Source organism: Gorilla gorilla, chromosome 17, assembly GCF_029281585.2.
Source record: "Gorilla gorilla gorilla isolate KB3781 chromosome 17, NHGRI_mGorGor1-v2.1_pri, whole genome shotgun sequence".
Lineage (NCBI taxonomy): Eukaryota > Metazoa > Chordata > Mammalia > Primates > Hominidae > Gorilla > Gorilla gorilla.
The window spans coordinates 72,153,222-72,180,610 of NC_073241.2; the positions used below are offsets into that span (position 1 = coordinate 72,153,222).

At 35.1% G+C, this 27,389-nt stretch overlaps 1 protein-coding gene across 2 annotated transcripts in view; it reads right to left on the minus strand.

The window, feature by feature from the left end:
• The window catches only part of RIT2 (Ras like without CAAX 2), a 375,407-nt gene that overhangs the window by 172,444 nt on the left and 175,574 nt on the right, over positions 1-27,389 (minus strand). The window contains exons 4-5 of one of the 2 annotated variants that reach the window (XM_019013753.3): positions 14,534-14,725; positions 7,551-11,725 (exon numbers count right to left, since the gene is read on the minus strand). In XM_019013753.3, coding sequence (XP_018869298.1) covers positions 11,690-11,725; positions 14,534-14,725 — 228 coding nt within the window. In that variant the 3' untranslated portion in view covers positions 7,551-11,689. Of the gene's footprint in view, positions 1-7,550; positions 11,726-14,533; positions 14,726-27,389 lie in introns of those variants that run through there. The other variant, XM_019013752.2, reaches the window with a different exon arrangement.

The following is a 27,389-nucleotide window of genomic DNA, read 5'->3' on the forward strand; positions in this document are numbered from 1 at the left end:
ATTATTTTCTCAGGTGACAGTTCCAATAAATCTCAGAAATCACCACTAAAGAACATAACCATGACACCAAAACCCACCAAAACCTAAAGATTGTTGGAATACATTTTAAAACCCTCCAGTTTTCAAGTTTATATTTTGCAAAGCTAAAAATCAAATCACCCTAATACAATAAAACAATTTATTTTCTTAAAATACAGAATAGCTGAAGGAAATGCTAAACTAAAAAAAAAATTATAAAAGATGATGACTGGGATCTTTAGAAAGTAAAGAATAGAATGAGTAAAAATTGCAGTAAACATAATAAGACCATCCTTCATTTCATGAGTTTAAAAATTACATTTTATAGTTGGAGCAAAAGACGAACACCATCTGACATGGTGTTCTATGTATGCAAAGGAAATGATTGAGACAATTATACCTGAAAGCAGTTAAGGGGATCTAAATTGAAGTAAGGTTTTTATACTTAACTTGAAATGGTAACACATTGACACCAGCAGGCAACTACTAAGAAAATTATATAAACAGCTATAATGAAAAACATAAATACATTAAAATAGAATTCTAAAACTATTTCCAAGTTATCTACAGTTAGGCCAAGATACATACAGACAAACAATGGCCAATTGAGAAAGAGAAAGTGAAAACAGAAAACAAATAATAAAAAGGCAGACATAGGCCCTAATCTATCAATAATTATTTAATTGTAACAATCTAAACCAATTAAAAGGTAGTGATTTGCACAGTGGAATTAACAAACACCACCCACTTATATGTGGGCTGTAAGAAATCTGCTTCAAGCATTATTGATACGGACAGGAGGCAGGGAAATACTGGGTATAAGAGGGTGGTTTCCCGGCAAAGGTTCCACTGTCAAGCCTGGAAACCCACAACCCTAAATGGGAACAGGCATTCCTGTTTTCCTGCCCAAATGTTGCATTTTGGCCCACAACACCCTGCTAATGTGTACGTATATAAACCCCAGACCCCAGGCTCCAAGAGCAGATGAGCAGAGGAACAGAAGAGTGGCAAAGTGACAGAGCTGCAGAGTGGTGAGGCAGAGAAGAAGAGAAGCAGCACTTGAATGTTGAGAGGAGTTCAGCTGGGGACAGTTGGGGAGATTGGCTGCGGGATGACCATACTCCAGGGGATGATCATCTTCCCACTCCATCCCCTTTCCAGGTTTCCATCCATCTCACTGAAGCCACCTCCATCACTCAGTAAAATCCCCACATTCACCATCCTTCAAGTCCAAGTGACCAGATTCTTCCTGGATGCTGGACAAGGACCCAGGAACCAAGAGGGCAGGGTGTAAAAGGCTGTCATCTGACTCTCCACTGAGCTGATTTAACACTTAGCCATCTGTGGAAAGCAACTGCTAAAAGGGTATTAATTGTAACACACCCCTAGACACTACCATGTGGCCAGGGTCCAAAAGCACTAGCCCTTGCTCCTGCACCTGCCCATCCACCTGCTCCCCATCCAGTAAGGGATTTGAGCACATGGTGGCAGAGCCACATCCCTGTTGCAAGTCCCAAGAGGGGTCAGGGAACTCTCCTGTTTCATTATGACATAGATAAGTTGAAAGCAAAAGGATAGAAACGATATATCAGGCAAACACTAATTTTTAAAAAGGAACAACTATAATAATACCAGATCAAGGAGACTTAAAAGCAAATGAAATTACTACACACAATGAAGGACATTACAAAATAATAAGTGGATTAATTTGCCAAGAATATAGCAATCCTAAATGTGTTCGGACCAAACAATGGAACTTCAAAATACATAGAGCAAAAACCAATAGAGCAGAATGAGAAAGAAATCCATAATTATAACATGGGTTTCAAAATCCTATTTTTAACAATTGATAGAAATCAGCAAGGATAGCGAATAATGAAACATTAAACAACAAGATCTACTGACATTTATAGAACACTATAACCATCTACAGCAGAATACATATTCTTTTCAAGCTTACATGGAACATTCACCAAGATAGACTATATCATGGTAATAAAACAAACTTTAACAAATAAAAAAAAATCACACAGAGTATGATCTCTGACCACAATGTATCAGAGAAGAGTATACCAGTAACAGAAACTCAGGGGGAAATTTTTCAACATCTTGGGAATTAAAAATATACTCCTAAATAATGCATTGGTCAAATAGGAAATTTCAAGGGAAAATAATATGTAGAGTGGAATAAAAATAAACACAAAATGTATTTATAAGAAGACCTAAAGAAGAGCAAAATAAATTCAAAACAAGCTGAAGAAAGAAAATAATAAAGATAACATCAGAAATCAATGAATTTGTAAACAGGACAATAGGAAACTAATAAAACTAAAAGCCAATTCATCTAAAAAAATCAATAAAATTGGTAAACTTTTAGCAAGATTGACAGACATAAATTGAGACAAGACCTAAATCATAAAATCAGAAATGCAATAGAAGACATCTCACCAGATCCATGGGTAACTATATAAGATAGTGATTATGTTAATTTGTTTCACTGTAGCAACCATTTTACCATATATACATATCTTACAACATTATGTTATGTGCCTTACATATATGCAAAATTTTTATCGAAACAAATTTTAGAAATGATTACAAGGAAATATTATGAATAACTTTACACTCATCAATTCAGTAAGGTGGAAGGAATAAAACACTTCTTGAAGACCACAAACTCCTCAAACTCAGCCAAAATCAAATAGATAAATGGAATAGTTCTATAACTATTGAATAAATCCGATTTTTATTTTAAAAGCTTCTGCTCAAGAAATTTCCAGGCCCAGATGGTTTCACTGGAAATTTTACCAAATATTCAAAAAAGAGTTAACACAAATTTTACACAATTTCTTTCAAAACCAGAAAAGGGAATACTTCCTAATTCATATTATGAAGCCAGTATTACACTGATACCCAAACCCAACAGGGATCACATGAAATGTAAAAAATGTAGACCAATATATCTGATTAACTTAGATGAAAATAATTCGGAACAAAATTTTATCAAAATATTATAGAAAAATATATATGTATAATAATGCACTATGATAAAATGTGATTTATTCCAGGTATGTGAGACTAATTAAATATTCCAAATGTATTAATGTAGTCCACCATTTCAATAAGCCAAGGAAAAAAACTTATCATATCATTTACTACAGAAAAAGCATATTAAATACCCATTCATGAAAAAAAAAATTCACTTTCAGTACATTAGGAATACAGATGAATGTCCCCAAACTTTAAAGAATACCTAGTAAAAAAACTACACCAAACATCATAATGGTGAAACATTGAATGCTTTGCTTCTAAGATTGGGCACAAGGCAAAGATGTCTTTCCTTACACTTACAGAAATGATCCCGGAAATTTTAGCCACCGCAATAAGGCAAGGAATGGAAATTAAAGATACACAGATGAGAAAGAAACAACTAAAACTCTCTATTTACAAATCACAAGCTTGTCTGTCTAGAACACCCCAAGTAATATACAATATACTTTGAGAACTAATAAGTTTCTCTCGTGTTCAGTAAGGTTAAAAAATACTACATGAATACACAAAATGCAATTGCATTTCAATATACAGATAAGAAATAATTGGAAACAGAAATGTAATAACAAAAATATAATACCATTTCCATTACTCCTAAGAAAATTACATAGGTATGAATCTAACAGCTACAGTTTTTGCATAATTAAAATTATAAAATGTTGATGAAGAAATCAAAGAAGAGCTAAATGCTTGGAAAAACATATTCATGGATTGGAAAACTCAACATAGCAAAGATGTCAATCCAACGTAACCAATAGGTTTAATTTAATTTCTTTCAAAATGTCATCGTAGTTCTTTGTAAACATAAAATTACCCTAAAATTGACAAAGAAATATTAAGCATTAAAATAGCCAAAATTGTTTTAAAAAGAAGAAAAACGAGGGAGGAATTATTGATGTTAAGACTTATGTATGTATGCTGAACTAATCAAGTCAGTCTGGTAGTGGCAGAAAGACGGATCAAAGGAACAGAATAGAACATGCAGACATAACTCCACATGAATATGCCCAATTAATTTTTTATAAACTTGTAAAAGCATTTCAATAAAGAAGGAAAAGACTCTTCAATAAATGATGCTAGAGCAATTAACCATCCATCAGCCAAAAAAAAAACAATTTATACAAAAAAAAAAAATTTCAGAATGGATAATTGATATAAATGTGAAACAAAATGATAGAATTTTTAGAAAAGAACATAGGAGAAACTCATGGGTACCTACGACTGACTAGGCAGTGTTCTGAGATTTGATACCAAAACCACAATTCATAAGAGGGAAAAAATCAATACATCGAGTTCATCAAAATGTAAAACTTTTACTCTGTAAAAGATCCCATTAAAAGACAAACTACTGACTAGAACCAAATATTTCCAAGTCACATATCTACAAAGGGTTGGAATCCAGAATATGCAAAGAACTCTCATAACTCAAACTTAAAAAAAAAAAAAAACAATACAACCAGAAAATAGTCAATGGACATAATGAAAATAAAAATAAGCATTATCTTAGGTGAAATAAGCCAGGCACAGAAAGACAAATACTTAATGATTTCACTTATACATGGAATCTAAACAAGTTGGGTTCATAGAAAGAGTAAAAAGGTGGTTACTAGGGACTGCAGGGAGGGGTTGGTAAGATGGTCAAATCTAGTTAGGAGTAATAAGGACAAGTGATCTATTCCACAATATGGTGGCTGTAGTTATAACAATATGCAATTCCTTGTAAATAACCAAGAGTAGATTTTAAGTGTTCTCACCACAAAAAATAAGTATGTAGGGTAATGCATATGTTAATTAGTTCAATTTAGCCATTTCACCATGTATAATTTTACAAAACGTCATGTTGTACCTAATATATATAATTTTATTTGTCAATTAAAAAGGCAAATAAGAAAAGAAAATGGTCAGAAGCATGTACAGATCCTTAACTGTAGAGGATATTCAGATGACAAATATACTCATGAAAATATGTTCAATATTATTAGTCATTAGACTAATGTAAATACTATCATAATGAGATATCACTATATGCTGATCAAAATGACTAAAATGAAAACTAGTAATAATATCTAAGGCTGGCAAGGGTGAGAATATAAAATAATAGAGCCATTCTGGAAAATACTTCAGCATTTCCTTTCAAAACTCAAATGGACTTATCATAAGATCTAGCAATTGTGCTCTTGCACATTTATTCTAGAGAATTAAAAGCTTATGTTCACACAGAAACTTGTGTGTGAATGCCCATAGCAGCTTTCTTCATAATAGCACCAAACTGGAAATTACCCAAATGTCCCTGAAAGGGTGAATAAACAAATTGTGATATATCCAAATCTGAATGCTATTTAGTAATAAAAAGAAACACACTACTGATAACAAAAACTTGGATATAATTCAGTAAATAATGCTCAGTGAAAAACAATCTCAAAAGGATGCATATTAACTCATTTTGTTTATATAATAATCAAAAATAAAATAATTACATAGATGAAAAATGAGGTAGTAGACTAGTAGTTGCCAGAGGTTAAGGGTTGGGATAGGAAGGGGATGAGAAGGGCCTCAGAGTAATGGCAGAGTTGAGTGTCTTGATTATGCTGGTGGTTAAGCAGGCTACACATGTGACATAATTGCATCAAATTATACACATACACACATGCATGAGTACATGTATAGCCAGTGAAATATGAATGAGCTTTGTGGATTGAATCAACGTCACTTTACTGTTTTTCATATTATTCTAGAGTTGCATAAGATGTTAACATTGGGAATGCTAAGAGAAGGATGCACAGGGTTTTTATACACATTTGTTTGTAACTTCTTGTGCGTCTGTAATTATTTCTAAATAAACAATTTGTAAAAGCTGGATTATGTAATTCCCTAAGCATGTGGTTGAGTTAAAGTAAAAAAAAAATAATAGTACTCCATGAACACACAGCTAGTGCTCCTGATTCTGAGTATTTGTAGTTCAATCTATGGATATCATTCATTTGGATTTACGGTATTGTCTTGAATTATCTAATGTACCTACATCTATACATATAATTACACACACACACACACACACACACACACACACACCATACACTTGATTATTGAGTACAGCCAGAGCCTAACTGCTGAGTGTTGAGGAAATTTTCCACAAATGTTAGGGTTTGGGCAGGCAAGGATACCTGGGAAAGGGTATAGAGACCTGAAATCTTAGATAGGGTAATAAAAAATTTAAAAAACTTTACTCACTCAGTATTTATTTCCTTTTTGGCACCTTTTTGAAGTGACTGGTTAAAAATTACAAAAGTTTAGTTAGGAGTGGTATTGTAATATTGGATTCCATTTCAAGGAACCAATCCAATTCCCCAACAGCTTTGCTTTTTTCTTTTCCTTAAAAAGAAACAAGCTTATTTCCTGAAGCATTTTCTGGCTTGTCAATTTTACAAATGCAGTCAATGATCCATGAAAACCAAACAATTCAGTGTAAGACAATTTAAATAAAGAGGGAAAGCAAACAGTTACAATGTCAGTTCAATCTGAGGAAACACAAGCTCTGTTCCAATGAAACATGAAACTATCAAGTGGAAGTCTATTTAGGTGTAGATGTGCAACATAAACGGTGAAATTTAGATTTTTCTAAATGACAAATTTGCCCAAAAACTAGATTGAATCTGTAACACTTTCAACATTGTTGTTTTTAATATAAACATTAATTATGTTTAAAATTATTTTATATTTTAAACATTTGTACATATGCATGTATATATATACATATGTTTGTATATATGTGCATATATAGTATATATACACATGTATTATTATGTATATATTACACCATATGTGTATATATATTTTTTTCTTTTAGGTCTCAAATATTTCATTTAAGGCCTTTAAAACACTTGTAGCTTCTATGCTCTTATAGTGTCCCAAAATAAAATTATCCTTCATGCACTTCATTTTATATTCTAGCCCACTGGCTCTCTAACTTTAGCATACTATACTCTAGAATCACCCCGCTAATTTGTTAAAATAGATTGCTGTGTCCTACCCACAGAGTTTCTGATTTACCAGAACTAGGATGGGGCCTGATAATTAGTATTTCTAATGAAGATCACAGGTGGTACTATCTCTTTTGGTTTGGGGACAACATTTTGAGAACCACAGTTCTCATCCAAGATGAGTTTTTCCATACATTTAAAAATTAGTTTAGCTTTTCTGGAATGGTCAGTAATCTTTTGTATGTGTCTGTTGTCTAACTCCAGATTACTCGCCTTTACTTAGCTCATAAACTATGCAAAAAGGCAGGAATTTCTTCAAGGCTCTCTTACGCAGATTTCAGTTATTAAAGAATTGCTACTCTGTTTTACAGCTGAAAAATTGGGAAATAATTTCAAATTTAATTTTGCAAAATCCATGTGTGGAAGCCTATATCAGAAAGCTCCCTGGGCCTTCACCCAGATTAGTTACTTTTACTTTTCACACAATTCGTATGCACTTGATTAGCTACTTTCTAATTTGTAAGAGAGTGTATTAGAAGAATAATAACCCAAAGACTATTACAATAATCCAGATGAGGGATAGGGATAGTAGCACCCAGTATTTATTGAGGCGCTACTCTGTGACATACACTGTGCTAGATAACCTACTGACATTATCTCATCTGTCCCACCCAAAAAACAATGACAGAGATATTATCATCCTATTTTACAGAAGTAGACACTGAGACAGAGTCTGAAGCGCAAGATGTTTATTAGGAATCAACATTTCTGAAAGGAAGGAGAAGGAAGCAGGGTTGAGCAGAGGGAGAAGTTGAACGTTAATGCAAACCCAAGAGAGTGTTTGCCAAACTAGTGGGGGCTCCCTAGCAAGATTTGCCTGTCAGTATCTCACATTGGGCTGAAATGGCTGGAAATATATGCTTACACTTAACTGGAAATGAGTTTCCCCAGAAAGGGTGTGACATCAGGCAAGGAGGCTCTATGTAGCTGAGGCTGACCCTTTAAGCACTTGCTGGCTGGAAGCTATCTATGAATTATATCTTCCTACTTCTGTGCTGGACAGGAAGTACTTCTCTGAAGAACTTAGGTACAAATCACTGTCTGTCACTGATTTGTCCAAGGACACAGTAAGCATCCGAGTAACAATTCAAACCCAGGACTATCTGATTCTTTCAACTACATAATCTGTTAGTTTCTGTATGTTGCTTACATTTCTTAAAAATGTCATGAGGACTCCATCATGGACACCCACTGGATTGTGTGATAACGCAGTAATGACCTCAGGTATCACTGAGGAATGTAGAAGAATTTGTTGCTACATGAAAGGGCTCTAAACCTCACTGTAATCTTGTCACTTGCCATCCTGTCAGTGTGCAGTATGAGTATGGAATTCGTGAACAGTCAGCAAGCACTATCCGTTTCACTCAAGCTACCATCATTTCTCATTCTGATGACTGAAAGAGCCTCCAAATGCACCTCGCTGCTTCATGGTTGCTCCAACCAACGTCAAGACTGACTAAATACAAATGTATTCATACCACAGTTCTGCTCAAATGTTTTAAACAATTGTTGTTCAAACTTAAATAAAATCCAAACTCTTACCAAAGAACTTTTTAGCTCTACATAACCTGACCCTGCCTCCTCACCAGATATTATGGCTCTCAAACGTGCTAAGCTAAATCCAATTGTGAAGATTTTGCAAGTGCTGTTTGTTCTGTCTGGAATGCTCCTCACCCAAACCCTCCCCACACTCCGGAGTTGTGCTCAATGCCATCTTTTTAGAGAGACCATCTTGACCACCCTAGAGAAAATACAGCTCTGATTCTTACACTCCACATGCCAACCCCTTCCCTTGCTTCATTTTTCTCCTTTGCTCTTTTCACTGCTCAGAATTGTGTACACATGTGTGTATGTATGCATGCATATTTGAGTGTGTATAATTTTATTCCTAGTACCATTTTTGCATTGTGCAGTTAGAATACACATACCCATCCTCAAATTGTTCATTGTCTGTCTCCTCCACTGTAACTTCACATTATTGCATATAGAGATATTAGCTGTCAAGTTCATCTGTGTATTCCCAGATTCTGAAAGAGTGCTTGTTACCCACTGGGAAAATGAATTAAATTTAAAAAATGACAGTAGCGAAAACATATATGTGTAAGCTAAGGTAACTCAAATTCCAGTTCTACAACCAACTAGTTTGGATAAATCATGTGAAACTCTTAAGCTTCGTTTTGTTTTGTTTTCTTTTGTTTTCTGTCTCAATTGGAGTTAATACATTCACATTTATTTAATTTAATTAAATAACATATTACAAAATGCTATGGAAAAGATAAATAAAGCTAATTAATTGTTAATTGAATTTGGCTATCTATCCCAAAATAATGAGTAAATTACCGAACCTTTTTTTCTCTTCAAAAAATAAGCCCTCATCATTTGGAAAATATGTTTATATAAATTTTCCAATGCACTGATGATGAAAGATAATTAAGCACTACTCTTATTTTTTTAAGTTTGAGTGGTATTTGCAATTAATTACTGCATTACATTATATCCAATATGCTCTGCTACATATTTATGTTTTGTCTTTGATTAAATGTGTCTACAAGGGAGACACTATGAAATTATGCTTAGGACGCTTGATATATGTGTACTAGGCAGACTGATCTTCCAAGTTTGCCACTGATCACTCTGCTGCTTGTGTACATTCGTAAGACCCAAGGTTTCTTTCTTCCTCTCTAGATTGATCCTTTTCAGTCCTTCCTAAAATAACCGTCACCATTCACCTTATCTTTCTTACTTGGTCAAGATATTCATCCATTCATTCAGTATCTTCGTTCTTCAAATGTGCTACCCACATGGGTCTCTCCTGGTTTTCAAAAAGCATTGCACCTATGAATTGTGCTATATTGTTCAACATTTAATTGTGTCGTTTAAGGGGGGCTTTCTCCCTACATCATATGCACAGATCCTGAGGAGAATAGAAAGTTCTTGAGGACAGGGACTGGATTACTCATGCCTTTACTATATTCCAAAAACGTCACCACTCTCCAAAGATAAGTAGATGCTTGATAGAACTCTAAGTAGATATTATGCTTTTTTAATCCAGGAATTCCTAATCCTCATGGTTCCAAATACCCCTCTAAGTAAAGAAATGAAACTATTTTAATTAGATATATCACTAAAGAATAAATAAAGGCCTTTCATGATTTCAACTCAGTACTTCAAGAGTTACGTAGACTGTGGGAAGCAGAGTTTCAAGGCCTAAAGCTGAGAATTAAGCTGCAATTACGCTGTTGGTACGGAAAGTTTGTCTATCTTCAGGATATCTTCAGGATAAAACAGTTTGGCTGGGCGCAGTAGCTTATGCCTGTAATCCCAGCACTTTGGGCAGCCGAGGCTGGAGGATCACCTGAGGTCAGGAGTTCGAGACCAGCCTGGCCAACATAGTGAAACCACGTCTCTACTAAAAATACAAAAATTAGCTGGGCGTGGTGGTGGGCACCTGTAATCCCAGCTACACGGGAGGCTGAAGCAGGAGAATCACTTGAAGCTGGGAGGTGGAAGTTGCAGTGAGTGGAGATTGTACCACTGCACTCCAGCCTGGGCGACAGAGTGAGACTCCATCTCAAAAAAAAAAAAGTTTGTGGTCTGCAATTGACGTAAAACTTTCTAATCTAGCTCCCAAATCCCTGAAACTTCCTTCATTCATAGACTGCTTCTACTTTGCACAGCCGGTCAGGGTTTTGGAAAAAGAGAAATCCGGGCCTATCTCCTTCTACTCTCCAGTGGGAAGACAGAAGCCTGCATGAATAGGGACAAAGACCTTGGGAGCTCAAGGACCTAATGTTGTTCAGGAATTAAGACAGACTTTAGAATAGTCTGGATAAACCTTGGACAGTATTTTTTGGCTGTTATAAAACACAACTTTCCAGTAATTTTGAAACCCATTTCCTTACTTTTATTTTTCCTCCCACCAAAAGGGTAAGGAAACCAACTTTGGGCTACTACTGGCTTGTCCATGGCCTGGAACTGCCCACTCCAAACCCAAAGAATTATTATCCTGATTCTTCCTGCTCCTCCTTGTCCACAAGATGCTATTGCTCTAAGAAGCATGCTAGTATCTTGAAGCTGATATAAAAAAATAAGTTCATGATAAAATGACAATGGTTTGTAGGCCAACCATAAGACACAGTGAGATTTTAAGTGAGAATACACTGGGTTTTGTCTCTCAACTCTAACTAGCTGTGTGACCTTGAACAAGTTATTGAATGTATCAGAGATTCAGTTGACTCATATGTAAATAGGTATAAAGGAGACTACTTCATGGTCTTGTAGTGAGGATTAAATAAAATCCTGTGTGTAACGTGCCCAGCACAGAGCCTTGAAAACACTAAATGTATCATCAGTAATATCACCATCAAAATGAATATTTTTCACAGATTAAATACTATCCTTTGAATCCTTCCACATTAAAGCTCAAGGAGGTGAATAATGATAAACACATAATACACTAAAACTCGTTGTGTTTTTTTTTTTTTTTTATCTTTTTTAGAAAGGGCCCTGGGATTTCCCAAAATGCATTAAGAATACAGGCACCTATTCTTACCAAATATGAAAAGAAGCAGCTTCAACCATCAGAATTCTTCCCTTCCAAACTCTTTCAGTGTAGGCTGATAAGGAATAAGAGTTGCTTAGTGAGAATCCTACTCCTTTGCCTCTCACCACTAAACAATAGCATCAGTGTAATTTCACCGTTGAGAGTTTAACTTTATCACTCTAGGAATTCTCACAGAATTCTTTTGAGATGCAAACCATCTAGGTGTCAGCATCTTTATTTTTCTTTTGAGTTTGCTTTTTTTTTATATGAAGAAACAGAAACCTAACCTTTCAGATACTGATGAACAAAAAGAGTATAATATGACAGTGTTTTAGTCTTAATTTTGTCACTAGCTGCAATAGTTTAGTAAAGTCAATTGCTATCAATATATTCATTTGTCAGATGTCCTCATTCTTCAAATGCTTGGCTTACAAATACACAGAGCAGTTACAAGATAAAAGTGTGAATTGAAATCATTTTGCTCAGAAAAAACCACTCTGCAGTTTTAAGAATAATTATTGCTATCACAACCACAGCCAGAAGCCAAATTTTTACATCAACACTTCATTACTGGAGACAGTGGTACACAAACATTTTTACAAAGATTGCAATTTGTGTTTTCATGGTTTTTGCACTTTCTGTGACTATCTTGTTTAGAGTACTTGCTTTTATCTACAAGGAAAAGACTATCAAATCTGCAAAGTTACTCAACTTAGTATCTTTGCCTGGGTTTTAATTTCAGTGACATTTGTAATGCTTGCAATTCACTTCACTGCTGATCTGAAAGGAGCAGCTAATTATCCAGGCTGGGATAGGGGTTCTGATAAACATGCCTTTGTGAGATCCTAAGTATCACCTTTGAGCCTGGTAAGACAGGGCCTGGAGAGTGAAGGAAAAGTAAATGTCAGCCAGCTTTGGAGTCATGAAGAGCAATCATTGTAGAGAAAGTTTAGTTGATTTTTGGCCTGAAAAAATGTTTCCTGAATGTTTTCAAATTCACTAGTTTTTCAGAGTCACTTATAGCTTTCCTAACTGAAACCCTGTCAGAGGTTTTTGTTCTCCAGGAATTCTTAGAAGTGCAACAAAAATGGGCATATGATCACTTGGTGGCACATTCAGGGTGCTTTGTCACACTAGTTCCTAGAGGCCCTAAGAAAAGTAAAGCACTAGCACTCTTCAGAGGAGTATAGGAAAGGTTCAGCCACTAAGCCTCCAACTTTCTTCCTTTCTGCCAAGTATCTAAAATAGATTATATTTAACTGATGAGATAAACTTGAATTCTTAACCCATAGAAATGCAACCATATCATGCTGAACATGCCTTTGGAGAAAGAGAAACAGCAAAGTAAGACAGCAGGACAGTTGCAGAAGAGATGAACAAATATTACAGTTCCTAAAACAATAATTAGCTGCCATTTTAAGATGCTTAGATTCTCAAGTAAAATATACGAAAATATCACCACAAAAATGCATTGCACTAAATCATAGAAATACGTTCCGTGTTAAACATCAACTTGTAAACATGGACTCTGTATGAGATCTTTTCAATTTAAGAAAACGTAAAACATATTAAGCATGAAAATCCATATTTATAATACCCTTAAGATAGGAGACAACTATTTGTTTTAGTGAAGATTCCTACGTTAGTAAAAGGTTTTACTAGTTACCTAATTTAAATAGGCTAACAATAAATCATTAACTGGAATAACATGAACTATTAAAAGCCAGTTCAAATTTAAGGTCAATGAAAAGAAAGATGAAGCATCTCAATTTATAACAAAGCAACTCAATTTAGAAAATTAGATTTACAAAAATTTGATTTGCATGCCATTTCTCAGTAACGTTACTTTGTACAATGTGAGTCATGGGAATGGAATTGTGATATCATTTGCCTGATTCTTGAACCAGGGCAACTGATTTATCATTACTATCTTGAGATCTCAGGGAGGAAGCCATCATAGTTCGGCCATCTGTTATTGCCCAAGAAGTAGTGTCTGACCAGAAGAGAAGAAAATATAATGAATGAACTATGTAAGTTACGGTAATGGATCCCAGTCTAAGCTAGCCATAGTTTCTTCCTTATCAATTTTGTTTGTTCGGAGAAGTTTTGAGACTGTCTATTGATCACATTGATACAGCAGATGCAGCCTGAAGGAAATGGATGGTATATAAGAGTAATTTCTGATGCATCCTGAGAAGTAGTGGCTTGTTCTAATTCTGGAAGGAGGGAAAGATTCTGTTTTGATCATCTATTGCTGCATGAAAAATTACCCCCAAAACATGGTAGCATAAACAATTTCATTTTATTTGCCACTGATTCTCTAGGTCAGAAATCCAGACAAGGCTTACCTGGGAGATTTTCGTGTTCTATGTGGATTGGCTGGCTATCTTATGAGGTTACAGTTACATGGTGGCTGGTGCTGAAACATGCAAAGTGGCTTTGTCCACATGTGTAGTATCTTGGCAGGGACAGCTGTGAGCCTGAATCTCATTTTGTCCACATGGCTATCTTCTTATGGTTAGCTTGGGCTTCTTTACTTGAACTCAAGGGTAAGCAGTTCAAGTGGCAATGGCAGAAACTGCAGAAATCTTAACGCTACACTTCAGAAGTCAACAAGAATCATTTCTACTGTATTCAGTATATAATCCCAGATCCTAGGGGATAGGGCACTAGTAAGGGCACTCTGCAAAACAGCATATGTGGTAAAATATATTATGGAGGCCAACACAATTTACCATGGGACCACCATGACTTATTAGAAAAATCATGTGCATAATTTCTTTCTCATAATTTTCAGTGTGAACCCGGGAAAGCAGCCATATTTTGTACTATGTATCCTCAGAGCAAAAGACAGAAGCTACCAGATAAAATTGGCACTCACCTGGCGGAACTGTTCCAGATCAATTTTGTTACCCACCAGCACCAGGGGAATTTCATAGGTGTGGCGGACCTGAAAAATGAGCTCTTTAAACTTGGCAGCCTCCTGAAATGATTGACGGTCAGTGACGGAGTAGCAGATGATGAAGCCTTCCCCACCTCGCATGTACTGCTCCCGCATGGCTGTGAATTCTGCCTGCAGGAAAAAAAAAAATTAGTTATGGGCTCTCAATATAGCTAATTAATATGAGGTTTAAATGTAATCATTATGAAATTTGAATGTTTTAAACTATTAAGAATATTGATATTTAATCATAGGAGATTTCATTTACGAGATCTTAGAAAAACATATTAAACAGCAATTTTTACTCATGGACTCTTAGGGATTATATAAAGATGATTTTTTTTTAATTTGTAATGACCTCACTTTAAGAAAATGAATCGAAATGTTTATACTCTAATCATTAAATTTATTTGAACCCAGGCTAGATATTCTTTTAATTACATATTTCAGATATTTTCTCACTCCCTATTTATTGGAACCAATTTTCTTTTCTAGAAACATTGAAGAAAAAAATTGTATAATCTAAGGAAGTTGGCTTCACTTTGCAAATGAAAGTTGGTTTGTATAGGGGATTTGCCATACGTCTGCCAAGGAATCTGGGGGAACAAATTTTTCTACTCAAAAATATGAAAATGAATTAGAGTTAGACCTAGTTTTCCTTGTGAATGGAAAAAGTTATTAGCATTGATAATTCCAGATCCAGTTATTTGTTTGGGTGTTAATTTGTCTCATGAAGGTGCATAAACAGAAGGATCTGGATTGCTGAGGGATGGATCAGTTTCTATATTCTGCTGACTCTTTCATCTTCTTTCAACTACAACTTCTCAGTGACTGAAAATTCAATATTTGTTCTGAATTACAATTTGGAAAGTTCTTTTAAGTCTAAAATATCTGTTTTCATTCACTTTTATTCTGAAACTACTGTTAAAATGACAATGGCTAATTAGATAGAAGCAATGAAAAATATGAAACTTAACTTCTGTTGGTGGAATAAGCAATGAAAGAACGAAAGAGCATATTGTGACTTGGACAATTTGTGCTATAAGTAATCAAAGCAATAAAATTTTAGGTGGGTTTTAACTATGTTTGAAGAATTTGAGAAAATGGGACTTCTTTACCTAGCAAAGTGTTTATAAGAACTCACAAAATGCCCTACTCGGAGTAATTGTTTAAATAAATGTTAATTTGATTTAAGCTAGCTTGAAAGATGGGAGCATTTATGTAGATCCAGGAACTTTGGAAAACTAGGGTGGTTGCAAGTCCAGAGAGTGATAAAGCTAATAAATTCCTGAGGTAATAAGTGAATTTCACCAATCATTTGCAGTAAATATGGAATAAATGCAAACGGCTTTGGATCGGTTTCAAGCAATCATTTCTAAGTTGCAAGAACTGGATCACAGAGGGGACAAGAGACTTGTCCAAAGACCAACAGCAACATGATATAGAGTTGGTTCAAAAAACTCATGTTACCTGACTCACACTGTATCATATTACTTAGCATTAATTTTTATTTTAACTCAAACCTAACTTTCCCTATGTGAGTGAAATGTACTAATATGGGAGAAAAAATATTCTATTGGATCCATGTTTCATTCCTGAACCAAGATTGAGTAATAAAATATCTGGGATCCCTCATAGTTCTGACATACTCTGATTTTGAAATCCTATGTCGCAATCAAAACCCCATAATTGACAGGACTCGACTAGAGAAGTACGGACTGAAAATGATAACATGTTTCTCAAACTCATAATTACATTTCTTTGGAAAAGAAATTATAGAATCATCTTAGAAATATGTTTGATCTTTAGGAAAACATAATTAGATCTGTTGTGTCAGTTGTATATGATTAAAACAATAATAAAAATGCAAGCTAAACTGGAAAAGATCTATTTTACAATTTAAAGTTTATGCTACTTTCTGATTATTATTTTCAGTACTAAAGTTTTTGATTTTCAATCGTCTAGTCCTTTTTGAAAATTAACAAATACAAATATTAGCAAAATATTTAAATGGTACAGATATATCTAGTACTAATTTAGTTTTCTTCTCACCTCAAACTTCTAATTTTTCTTTTCAAATGCATCAGTTAATAGCTTCTTTAACTTTACACTACTGTCTGTGTACATACAAGCATATACATATTCCTTCTTCCTTTATACATCATTCTAAACTCAATGGGAAACATAATATATACCTTTAATTAAAATGTAGTAGCCCTAATATACCTTGGAAACTATTCTATATAAGTATATATAAATATTGCTTATTCTTTTTTATAGAGACATCGTAATTCTTTTTATACATGTGCCATTATTTATTTAGCTACTTATCTATGAACAGGCATTTAGATGGCCTCCTTTTATTCTTATTATAGACAATGCTGTGATATTTATTCTTAAACATCCATATCACACAGATTTATCTATACCTGAGAAAATTTATCTATACCTGAGAATCTTTTTGGTCTAGTATTTCTAGACCAAAAAGAACATACATTTTACTTTTGAGAAATATTGCCAATCTCAATGCCATAGACATTGTATCAACAATACTTTTTCCAACATTATATAAATGTGACCAATTCTCCTCATTTTCAACAATGCTGCTTATCAAATTGTTCCACTTTTACAAATTGTAGAATTGAAACATCATGTTCCTTTTATTTGTATTTATTATTTATGTGTTATGATCAACATGTTCTATGACTTATATTCATTTATATGTTGTCTTCTACATATAGATTTTATTTTGTTGTGAAGAATGTAGTAGTTGTCTTTGAAGGGGGTTGGTTCTTTTTGTTGTTCAACTGTATATTGTTTTTTAAATTTCAACTGAAGGAATATATTTCTATGTGAGACATAAGAAAAAGAGTAATGCATTTGACTACTTCAACAAAAATATACCATAATGAATGACTAACAAATTTGATAAAGTGTAACAATCTGTTAGGAAGACAAGCAAATTACAGAAGGCAAAATTCACAGAGAATATTGGATGATTGAATAAATAAAAGTCCAACAGTTCTTGTGCTTGTTGACCAGATTCAAAGTCACACACATATCACATTAAAAATAGATATGTCAAGGAATAACATCTGATCTAAATTGGAATCTCTAGGTATGAAGTTCCAGCATACAAACTTTAAAATTTGGATGATTTTTGATTTGCACCTCTCTGTATGAATATATAACTGAATGTATGCTCAAGAGTGGTCTTTATATTCCAGAAGCAGAGAAAGACAGTCATAGTACATGACCTCTAGGACTGTTACTTACTTAGAGCATGTTTTCTGACATGTCACATAACCTCTCTGGGCCTCAATTTCCCCCTTTGTTAAAGATGGATTAGGACACACACTTAACCAGTCTTACAGGGCAGTAGAAAAGCTCAAATGAGAGAAGAGATGTTAAAATGCTTTGATGAATTTTTAAAATACAATACAAATCAAGCCTATTATTATCTCTGGTACAAATCTGGCAGAATAGAACCTTTCACTGGGAGAACAGGCATGAAATCCTCTTTTAGCTGCATTAAATATAAATGTGGCAGTGTTTTTTATATAAGCTTAATCAGAAAAGTATTAAGCTTTTTTTTTTCCCAAACAGAAAATCTTTCCACCAATAAAACAGATGTAATGAAGCTATCATAATGAATGGGGAGGATATTTTATCTTAGATGACCTTTTCTATACCAACTCTTTACACAACATGTATATATGTTTCCATGTGCATGTGGTGTGTGTGTGTGTGTGTGTGTGTTTTACTAAAAGATGCAGTAGAGGCTGATAGGACTCAGAGATGTGAGCAAAATCTCTTTACTATGTATCAACTTAATAATACATGATAAAGAAATCACTTTAAAAGGAAAAATGCTGTGTTCAACATGTTGCTTCCGTCTTCATTCACCTGTGAATTAAAGATCCCTATACTTTCTGTTTGGTGTATCCTGAATGTTAATATCTTCTTCATTTGCTTCCTGCTATAAATGAAACTTGTTGGTTAATTATTCAGGAACATTACTAGATTCCATTTGCTATCTATGAGTAGCAACATATTTATGAAACAGACCCTTTGTATAAAATGCTACAAATATAAGCATTTCTAATATTTTCAGAGCTATTCTGAATACAACATTCCAGTATGATCAGTTGCCTTTGATATACTCCCTTGTATTAAAATTGTGTGATAATTTTTCTATATTCAGAAAATGAATGAAGAATTTTTGATGTATCTCATATTCCAGCTTCTTGATTATCAGAGTAAGAATTTTAAGCAGGTATTAGAAAATGTAGGAACTAGACCAGCTCCCCGTTGCTTTCAAGTAGCAGTACTACAAAGATATGAATGCCTCACTATATTCAAAAAGCACTAGCACTATATTCAGACCAGGTTATTAACAACTCCCAGTAAGGGCACACAGATAGCATTACATATACTGATCTGAATCCCTTTTGGCCATCTGTTTAATAAACCGCATGTCCACATTTGTTCTCCTTATGGAAAAAAAAGTAAATTAATAAGTCAGTCAGTCATACACCTAACACTGTACCAAGTGGTAGGGCATATATATATATATATCTGAACTTGTCTGGGTTGGAGAAACACAACCAAGCCAAGATAAAATGAATGAATAATAATTAAGATCTAAATGAACTGTGGGGTTGAGAAAATGGCAAGAACAGCTTTCAGAGGGAAGGCAAAGAGGGCTTGGTGAGGGAAAAGGATGTGATGTTCTTCCTTAACTTTATTATTTGTACAGAGCTCCTCAACTTTCAGGTAACCTCACTTCCAAAGATTATGTATAGTCACTCTTAAATAGCCTTTCATAGTACAAATTCATCATTTGCATAGTAGTTAATCATCTAAGACCTGCTTACCCTTCAATAGTTGAGTTTTTGGAGGGTGGCATAGCACAGAATCATGTGATTGTTGTTTCTTTTATTTGTATCTTTTAAATGAAAGTACAGAAAAAATTATAAAGGATTAAAGTCTAGGTATCATGAATTTACTATAATTTTTGCAAAGCAAAAGGATTGCAATAAGTAGGAGTGGTGGTTTCTCAGTCTCAATCTGATGCCTTAAACTGGTTATGTCAATTGAAATGAAAACGAACAAAGCTTTTATAAATGCCAATAATATGAGGTCAAAGATTATGCCTAAAAGTCAAAATATAATTAACAAATACCATTTTACAGTTTTCAGAGAAGATAATCTATCATTTGTTTTTTGGTATTTGACACATATTTTGAGGAATGCATTTTATCATGGAATACTGCTTGTACTGTGCCTAACTCATTCATCAAATATTTATTGAGCACTTATATATGACAGGCATGTAAGATTTGAGATTGCTAAAATGAATACATATAATAAAACTAAAATATGTATATATATATATATATATATATATATATGAGACAAATAAAAATTAGAGCATCAGAACCAGGATAGAGTGAGGAGACAGAGTTTGATTTACAATTTGACTCTGAACGTCTAAACAACTCAAGCTACAATGAAAACATGATCAATTATATCACTTTTGTCATCAATAATAACATATTAATTTGACAAATATCTCCCCTAAGCACTGATTGCTGAAGGCAATTTCTCTTCTTGGGGTTTAGATAGCAGACAACATCCCCAGTGTCAACACAACTAGATCTGCAGTATCAGGTTCTCTAAGACTAATCTGTAATTGTGGTTTTCAGTGTAAGCCTTGCCAAACATTTCATAGTCATACTCAATAATACTGACGGAAGCTTCAAGCAAGATAATATAAAATTATTCTGTAGAAAATGGTTCGTGTGTAATAATTGAGAATGATATTTAAAATCTTTTTAGTTTAGTTGTTGGCATTGAAACTGGAGGCTTGAAGGGTACTTGGAATCCAACTATAATGATGGCTCCTGGAAAACTCTTAACTACATACAATTTGAATAAGCATTAAGGTTGTAATGCAGGAATAGCTGCAAAATTTGTAGATCCCAATGCAAAGTGAAAATGTGAGGCTACCTGTTCAAAAATAATTAAGAATTTCAAGACAGCAAGAATAAAACATTAAAACAAGTGCAATGCCCTTCTGGGCTTGGGACCCTGGGCAGCTGCAGCAATTGCCAGCTCATGAAGCCAGTCCCATTGCAATGGGATTAGCACAAAATAACAGCCAGGAGCACATGTGAGGGGAACTCCAAAGAAGACTCCATGGACAGGTGCCCCAGAGAGAACACTGGCAATTACGTTCAGAAGTCAAGTCACTAATGAAGAATCCTGACCTCAGTGAGGAACATAGGCCTGCACAAAGCTGGATGTTCCAGGAGTTGAAAGGTGTGGAGTTGTGGCAAGACTGAGAGTATAGGGTGACAGACTGGGATAGGCCCTTAAGAAGAGAAACAATGCTACAGAAAGAGGCGTTAGTATGACTCATATAAAGAGGTGGTATGTTCTTGTTGCCAAGTGAGATCAGACTCTTGAAATCCCTGACAACCAGGTTTTGGGTTTGATGCAATAGGAAACCAAGAACTCAGGAGATTTTTGTCAAGAGGAAAGTCACAAGCAGGCAGCCCTATTTTAGTAGGATTAGTCTGGCAATGGTGAGAGTCACAGTGGAGGAGAGGGCCATTGAAAGCAGGGAGAAAACCATGAAGGCTTTCACAGTAATTCTGAAGTGAGGTTTCACAAAAGGAGAAAGAAAAGGGGGGAAATCCTTGAATGAGAGGTCACAATAAAAAAAAATGAAGAGAAAAGAATTATGAAAAAAGGACATGAAAAACGAATCTCACATTAGATATAAAAAATCAAAGTATAGAGATATTAAATGAGATGGCCGAAGTCCTAGAGCTATCAAGTAGAAAATCAGAGACACATTGATACCACTGCCTCGCCAAGGAAAGAAAGAATTAAATTAAATTAAATTAAATATGGTTCCAGTTTTTGTAGCCCTGGATCTGGTAGTTGTAATGACAGAGATCAGCTGATCGAGAAAGTAAATAACTTAAGGGCCATCATGTCCCATACAGAGTTCTACTTGTCTAGTGAGAGTAGATGTCTAATTCATATTAGACATCCAAATGGAACTATCCATAGATAACTGGAAATATGGCTTAGGTGAAAGATTAGAATCTAAACGGGGTAGTTGTGACAGATTCAGGGGGCAAGACTTTTTGACTGAATATGTGAGTTGGGAATAGGGTACAAATCAATTAGTCTGGATCAGTTTGGGGGGACAAATTCTTTTTGTCCCTTCTTTTTGAGAGCTGGAGCTTTGCCTCCGTTTGAAGTATTTTATCTATTTTAAAGGAGATTTTATAAAAATGGTTTTTGACAGCTTTCTTCTAGTTTTGTTCTCTTTTGCCAGGCATGCACAGTACTGAACTGTCCTCAGATTTTGGCACTTATGCCTCTTTCTTTTATTGTAATTACGTGTGTTTTACTCTCATTCCCATCTCTAGACTCTAACCTACCTGAGCATCATATTCTCCAAAGCACTAGGGACAGTGCCTGGATCAAAGCCCAAAAGATAATTATATTATCACTTGGTTAATTACTTACTTTAAGCTAAATGTTTTTAAATATGTTACTATTCCCTGGATGATATGCACTTTAAGGGGAATGAGGATTGGAGGCTGGAGGATGAAGATAAAAGGGAAAGAGAATCAAATCCTTAAACTAAATGGATAAAGCTTTTAGTTACTTATTCATTCCTGTACATGTAAAGCCAGGTCTAGTTTAACTTTTAGATAAACCTATGTCCCACTGAAATCCACAACAATTATAAAGCAAGTTAATGTTCCTTATTTCATTCTCTAGCATTAGTCATTTGTCTTACGCTAAGAAGGGAGGAGGAAAGAGGAATCTTACTGTATTTGGATCAAATTTTGCACCAAAATTTCTTTCCCATAGAAGTCTGTTTGCCTTCCTCTTTCTATTTGACTTGTATTTTGTCAAAGATTTAAAGTTTCATGACCGCCTCTGGGGGGGTACAAATCCACTAAAAGATATTTTTAATCACAGCTGGCTTCCTGTTTATCCTGGAGGTCACTCATACTGGGAGCTGTTTTCCTGCTGATAAAACCTACAGGAATGTGTCTTGGAAGAAGCCAGCATAACTGTGTTGTGAAAGGATTTCATCTACTGCAGTTTAGTCATTCCCAATGTGATACTGAAAGGATGATCTCAACAAAAATAGAGTGAAATAAGAAAACTCACATGACAAAGTTGCAGTTGCTAATTGATTTAGAGTATCTGATAGGATACTACTATAAATAAGAAAAATGATATGGGACTCATGCACACACATACCCACGCATGCTTTCTCTGAAAAAGCTTCACCATCCACAATGAAATTCATATTTCTAAATACTGAATACAAAATAAATTACTATTTGGTTCCTCCTTCAGTAAAAACCAAATGATCTTGTTTTGCAATATAAAGAATAATTTGTCTCCAGATAATTATAAAATTTTAGAGTAGTATTGAGAGGCCAGCACTCCCTCATGATACAAATGAGGAAAGTGGTTATTGGAGCAGATGTTTGTCCTCTATAACATCAGAAGTACAACCAGGAAGAGATTACAAGGTTCTTGACCATCATTAAGTGCTGGATATACTTCATCCTCCAGCTTAGTTATACCTCATGAGTGACTACTTTAACCCCAGGGTCTCCCTTTTCCAATCAATCCATCAATGGGGGGAAATCCATCCATTTCACTATCTGATTACTCTTCTTTAAGTACTGCATTTATTCTGCAGCTCTTCTGTCTCCAAAGGTCAAGTGGTTACACACTTACTTTCACATCAAATCTATACTCATCAGCCTGATTTTAAGACCCTATATAATCTGATATCATGCTACCAATCAAGCTTTATCTTCAGTTAATATTGAATATGCCCTCTCTAATGGGGTCACTTCTCTCATGGCCTGATCATAAAAGCTGTCTCTCTTACCATTGTGCCTTCATGCACATTATTCCTCATACTTGAACCTTTTCTAGGGAATCGAGAATTTAGTGATTATCAAATTTTTTTTTTTTGCAGATGAGAAAATCAGAGCCCAGAAAGGTAGTGATGATATCATTTTCTCATAGCTAATTAAAATACAGCCAGCTCAGAAATTCCAGTTTTCTAATCCCTTCTACATCACATGGGTAGCTTTCCTTCCTTTGCCGTGATCTGAATCCTGTGCATGCTTCTTAGTCAATTATATTCTTCCTGTTTTTTTTTATGAACCCATATCTAACAAACCCAGCCTTTATTGAGAATAATTTTTTTGTATATTTTCATCACTTATGAACTTAAAAAATTAGCAATTAATTATATCTTTCTTATTTTCTTTTTATTCAGGGAATTAGATTTGTGACACCAAGCAAATGTTAAACATTTTAGAGTATAACATCTATGCTTAAACTGTGTTTAACACTTATGTTGCACTTATATTGCTTGGTAGATTTTTAACATTAAAAAATTCAATTAAATTGCTGCCATTTGAACAAATAAATGCCATTTAGAAAAATACTTTGATGTGCTAACTTTATGATAATGTATGTATTCTGGAACACAGACATAATAAGCAAGCTTCTAACAGTAAAGGAGTTTGTGAATACTAATGAGGTACATCATCCTAGATAAATCTTTTAAGAAAATTGGGAGAAAAAAGTTTTAAAATTTATATTGTTAAAGGACACGCCTGTACAATGAAAATCAGCAAAATTTTTGTTCCCAAGTCAGTCAATATCTTTCTCTCTTTTCAAAATACATTTGTAACCTTGTGAAATGGTTTGGCTGTGTCCTGGCCAAAATCTCATCTTAAATTGTAGTTCCCATAATTCCCACATCCTGGAAGGGACCTGGTGAGAGTTAATTGAATCATGGAGGCGGTTACCTCCATGCTGTTCTCATGATAATTAGTGAGTTCTCATGAATGTAATGGTTTCATAAGGGGCTTTTGCCCCTTTTGCTCATTCTTCTCCTTCCTGCCACCATGTGATGAAGGACATATTTACTTCCTATTCCACCATGATCGAAAACTTTGTGAGGTCTCCCAGCCATGCTGAACTGTAAGTCAATTAACCTCTTTCCTGGCCGGGCGTGGTGGCTCATGCCTGTAATCTCAGCACTTTGGGAGGCTGAGGCGGGCAGACCACAAGGTCAGGAGTTCGAGACCATCGTGGCCAACATGGTGAAACCCTGTCTCTACTAAAAATACAAAAATTAGCTGGGCGTGGTGATGCATGCCTGTAATCCCAGCTACTCGGAAGGCTGAGGCAGGAGAATCGCTTGAACCCAGGAGTCGAAGGTTGCAGTGAGCCGAGATCACACCACTGCACTCCAGCCTGGTGACAGAGCAAGACTCCGTCTCACAGAAGGAAAAAAAAAGAAACCTCTTTCCTTTATAAAATACCCATTCTCAGGTATGTCCTTATTAGCAGCATGGGAACAGACTAATCTGCCTTGCATCTTGCATACAAATATATTAGGAAAAAATTTAAATATATAGAAAAAAATCATTGTTTGTTCCATATTATTTCAACTCTTTGCAGTAACTGTGCTCAATCAAATAATTTGGTTATACAAATGTAATTGTGTTTCATTACACTTTTAGACTCAGGTGAGCTGTTCCATAACACAAAAACATCATCATATCAGTTTGGTAATTTTAGAATCATTTTGATCCAGTTATTTAAAATATAATAATTTTAAAATTGCATATTCAACTACATTGGAAAAAATAGGATTTCATTATTAGGTTAGAGCCAGGAAAAATATGGGGATAATGGAGAATGATGAGATAATGAGGATATTTGAGTTTTAAAATTATCAAGGCTGGTTTCTATTATGGTATTGTTTGTGAGATGCCTCAAGATGGATTCACTTGGGAAGTTAATAGTTTTTTCAAATTGTTAGTAAGTTGTAGTAAATATAAAAAGTATGGATATATGAATATCATGTTAACATAGAGCATAGATATTAACATCATATATCATATGCATACATATAAAATATAAGCACATATATTAATATTGTATAGCATATGTTTTATTATTTTAAAATGTATTTTGGTGCCTAGGACATACGATAATTTTAAACAATGCTTTTCTTAAACCCTTTCTATTGCAGCAATATTTTAAAATCAGAAGCTTCCTGTTCAAGACAGTGAGCAATTTCTCAGTCTCTTGCCCCTCAAAGTGCAATTGAAATCACAGAACTATTGTTATTATTTGATATCTATACTACCATGGGAAAACAAAATGATGGTAACAGTAACTCAAAATTTCTGGAAAATTAAAAGTGAAAGCAGAAAAAAGCGATAAATAGAGTCCTAATGAAGTCTTGGGAATCGTCAAACACAGCATCATCAACAAATAGAAAAAGTCAGAGTGTCTGTGGGTAGTGATCAGGGTAATTAAATAAAGAAACAGCTGGGACAAAGAAAAAAGAAACACCTTTCCCCTACATTATCAGTTACTGCCTTTACCACTTGTTCAAAACCCTGAGGACCCTGTTAAGGAAGATACAAGGTCTAACTGTGGGATATTCTGGTGTTAGTGTTGGGGCCTCAAGAAAGAGAGCTGAGCAGATGCTGAGATGATTCCGAATTGCTTCACTAGAGAGTGGTGTGCGGCAGGGTTGAATGAACGAACAAGGACACTGCTCAGTTAGGAAATGTGCTAAGGGAATCCCCTATATCACTCTACAGCAGAGACACTCTCTCCCTCATTTTTTGTGGCAGTCTTCTGCCTGCAAGTCTTTCAGATTTTAGCAAACATGGATACCGCAGGGTTGGTTAACAGCCACGAAGCTCTGGACTCATCCATCCAGCACTTATTAGATGGTGTCAGTGCAGTTGCATGGGGTGCCTCTGCTGGATCCTAAGATCGAAGAGAGCCCGGAACTTGTCTAGTGTGTTCATCTTTATACAGTCTTTGTACAGTGTCTGCTGTAAGATATTAGACATATTGTTACCAGAAGGCAAGCCTAGGATGTGAGATGTCCAGGTTCTTGGCGTGTGGAACAAAGAATTGAACAAAGTGCGCAAAGTAACAAAGGAACGAAATGGTGAAAGTAGGGATTTACTGAAGCTAGAGAACGCTCCACAGGGAGGGAGCGGACCCCTGCAAGTGGCTCAAGACCCCGGTGACAAAGTTTTCTGGAGTTTAAGTGCCCCATTTTGAGGTCCGGATTGGCTATCCACTATGCGGATGAAGGATTTGGCCTGTGGCCATTTAGAGGCCAGAGTGGATTTGGCGCCCTATGCAGATGAAGGAATGGCCTGCATTTGGCCCGCGGGCAATCCAAGGCAGTTTCCTTTTACATCCGAGATACAGTGCGAAAGCGGGTGGTGCAGGGAGCAGCTTTTGATACTTTGTTACTGGGGCTTAGAGAGATAGGGATTTTCCTTTCCCTTCAGCTTTAGGAAGTGATCACAAATTGGCCTTCGAGTCTCTGCCTCCAGACCCAGGTGTTTTCCTTTTTGATCCAGCTTTAGGAAATTAGCTCCAATTGGCCTTCAATTCCCTGCCTCCAGACCCTGTTCTCCTGCCTCAATATCATATGCTAAATAACCAAATAAATAAATAAACAAACATTCTGTATCACAGTATCAGGTGCACTATCATTTAACTGGTGAAATTGCCAGGACACACATAGACTTCCATTTCCTAACCAGCTTTTGCCATAACAAAAGTAGAACCCAAACTTCCATTACACTGGACAATGTTAAGTTTCCTTTTAAGTAAGTGAAACAACACAGAAAAGTGCAAGAGGTTGTTGTTAATGATGTTGTTTCAGTTTCAGAGAACT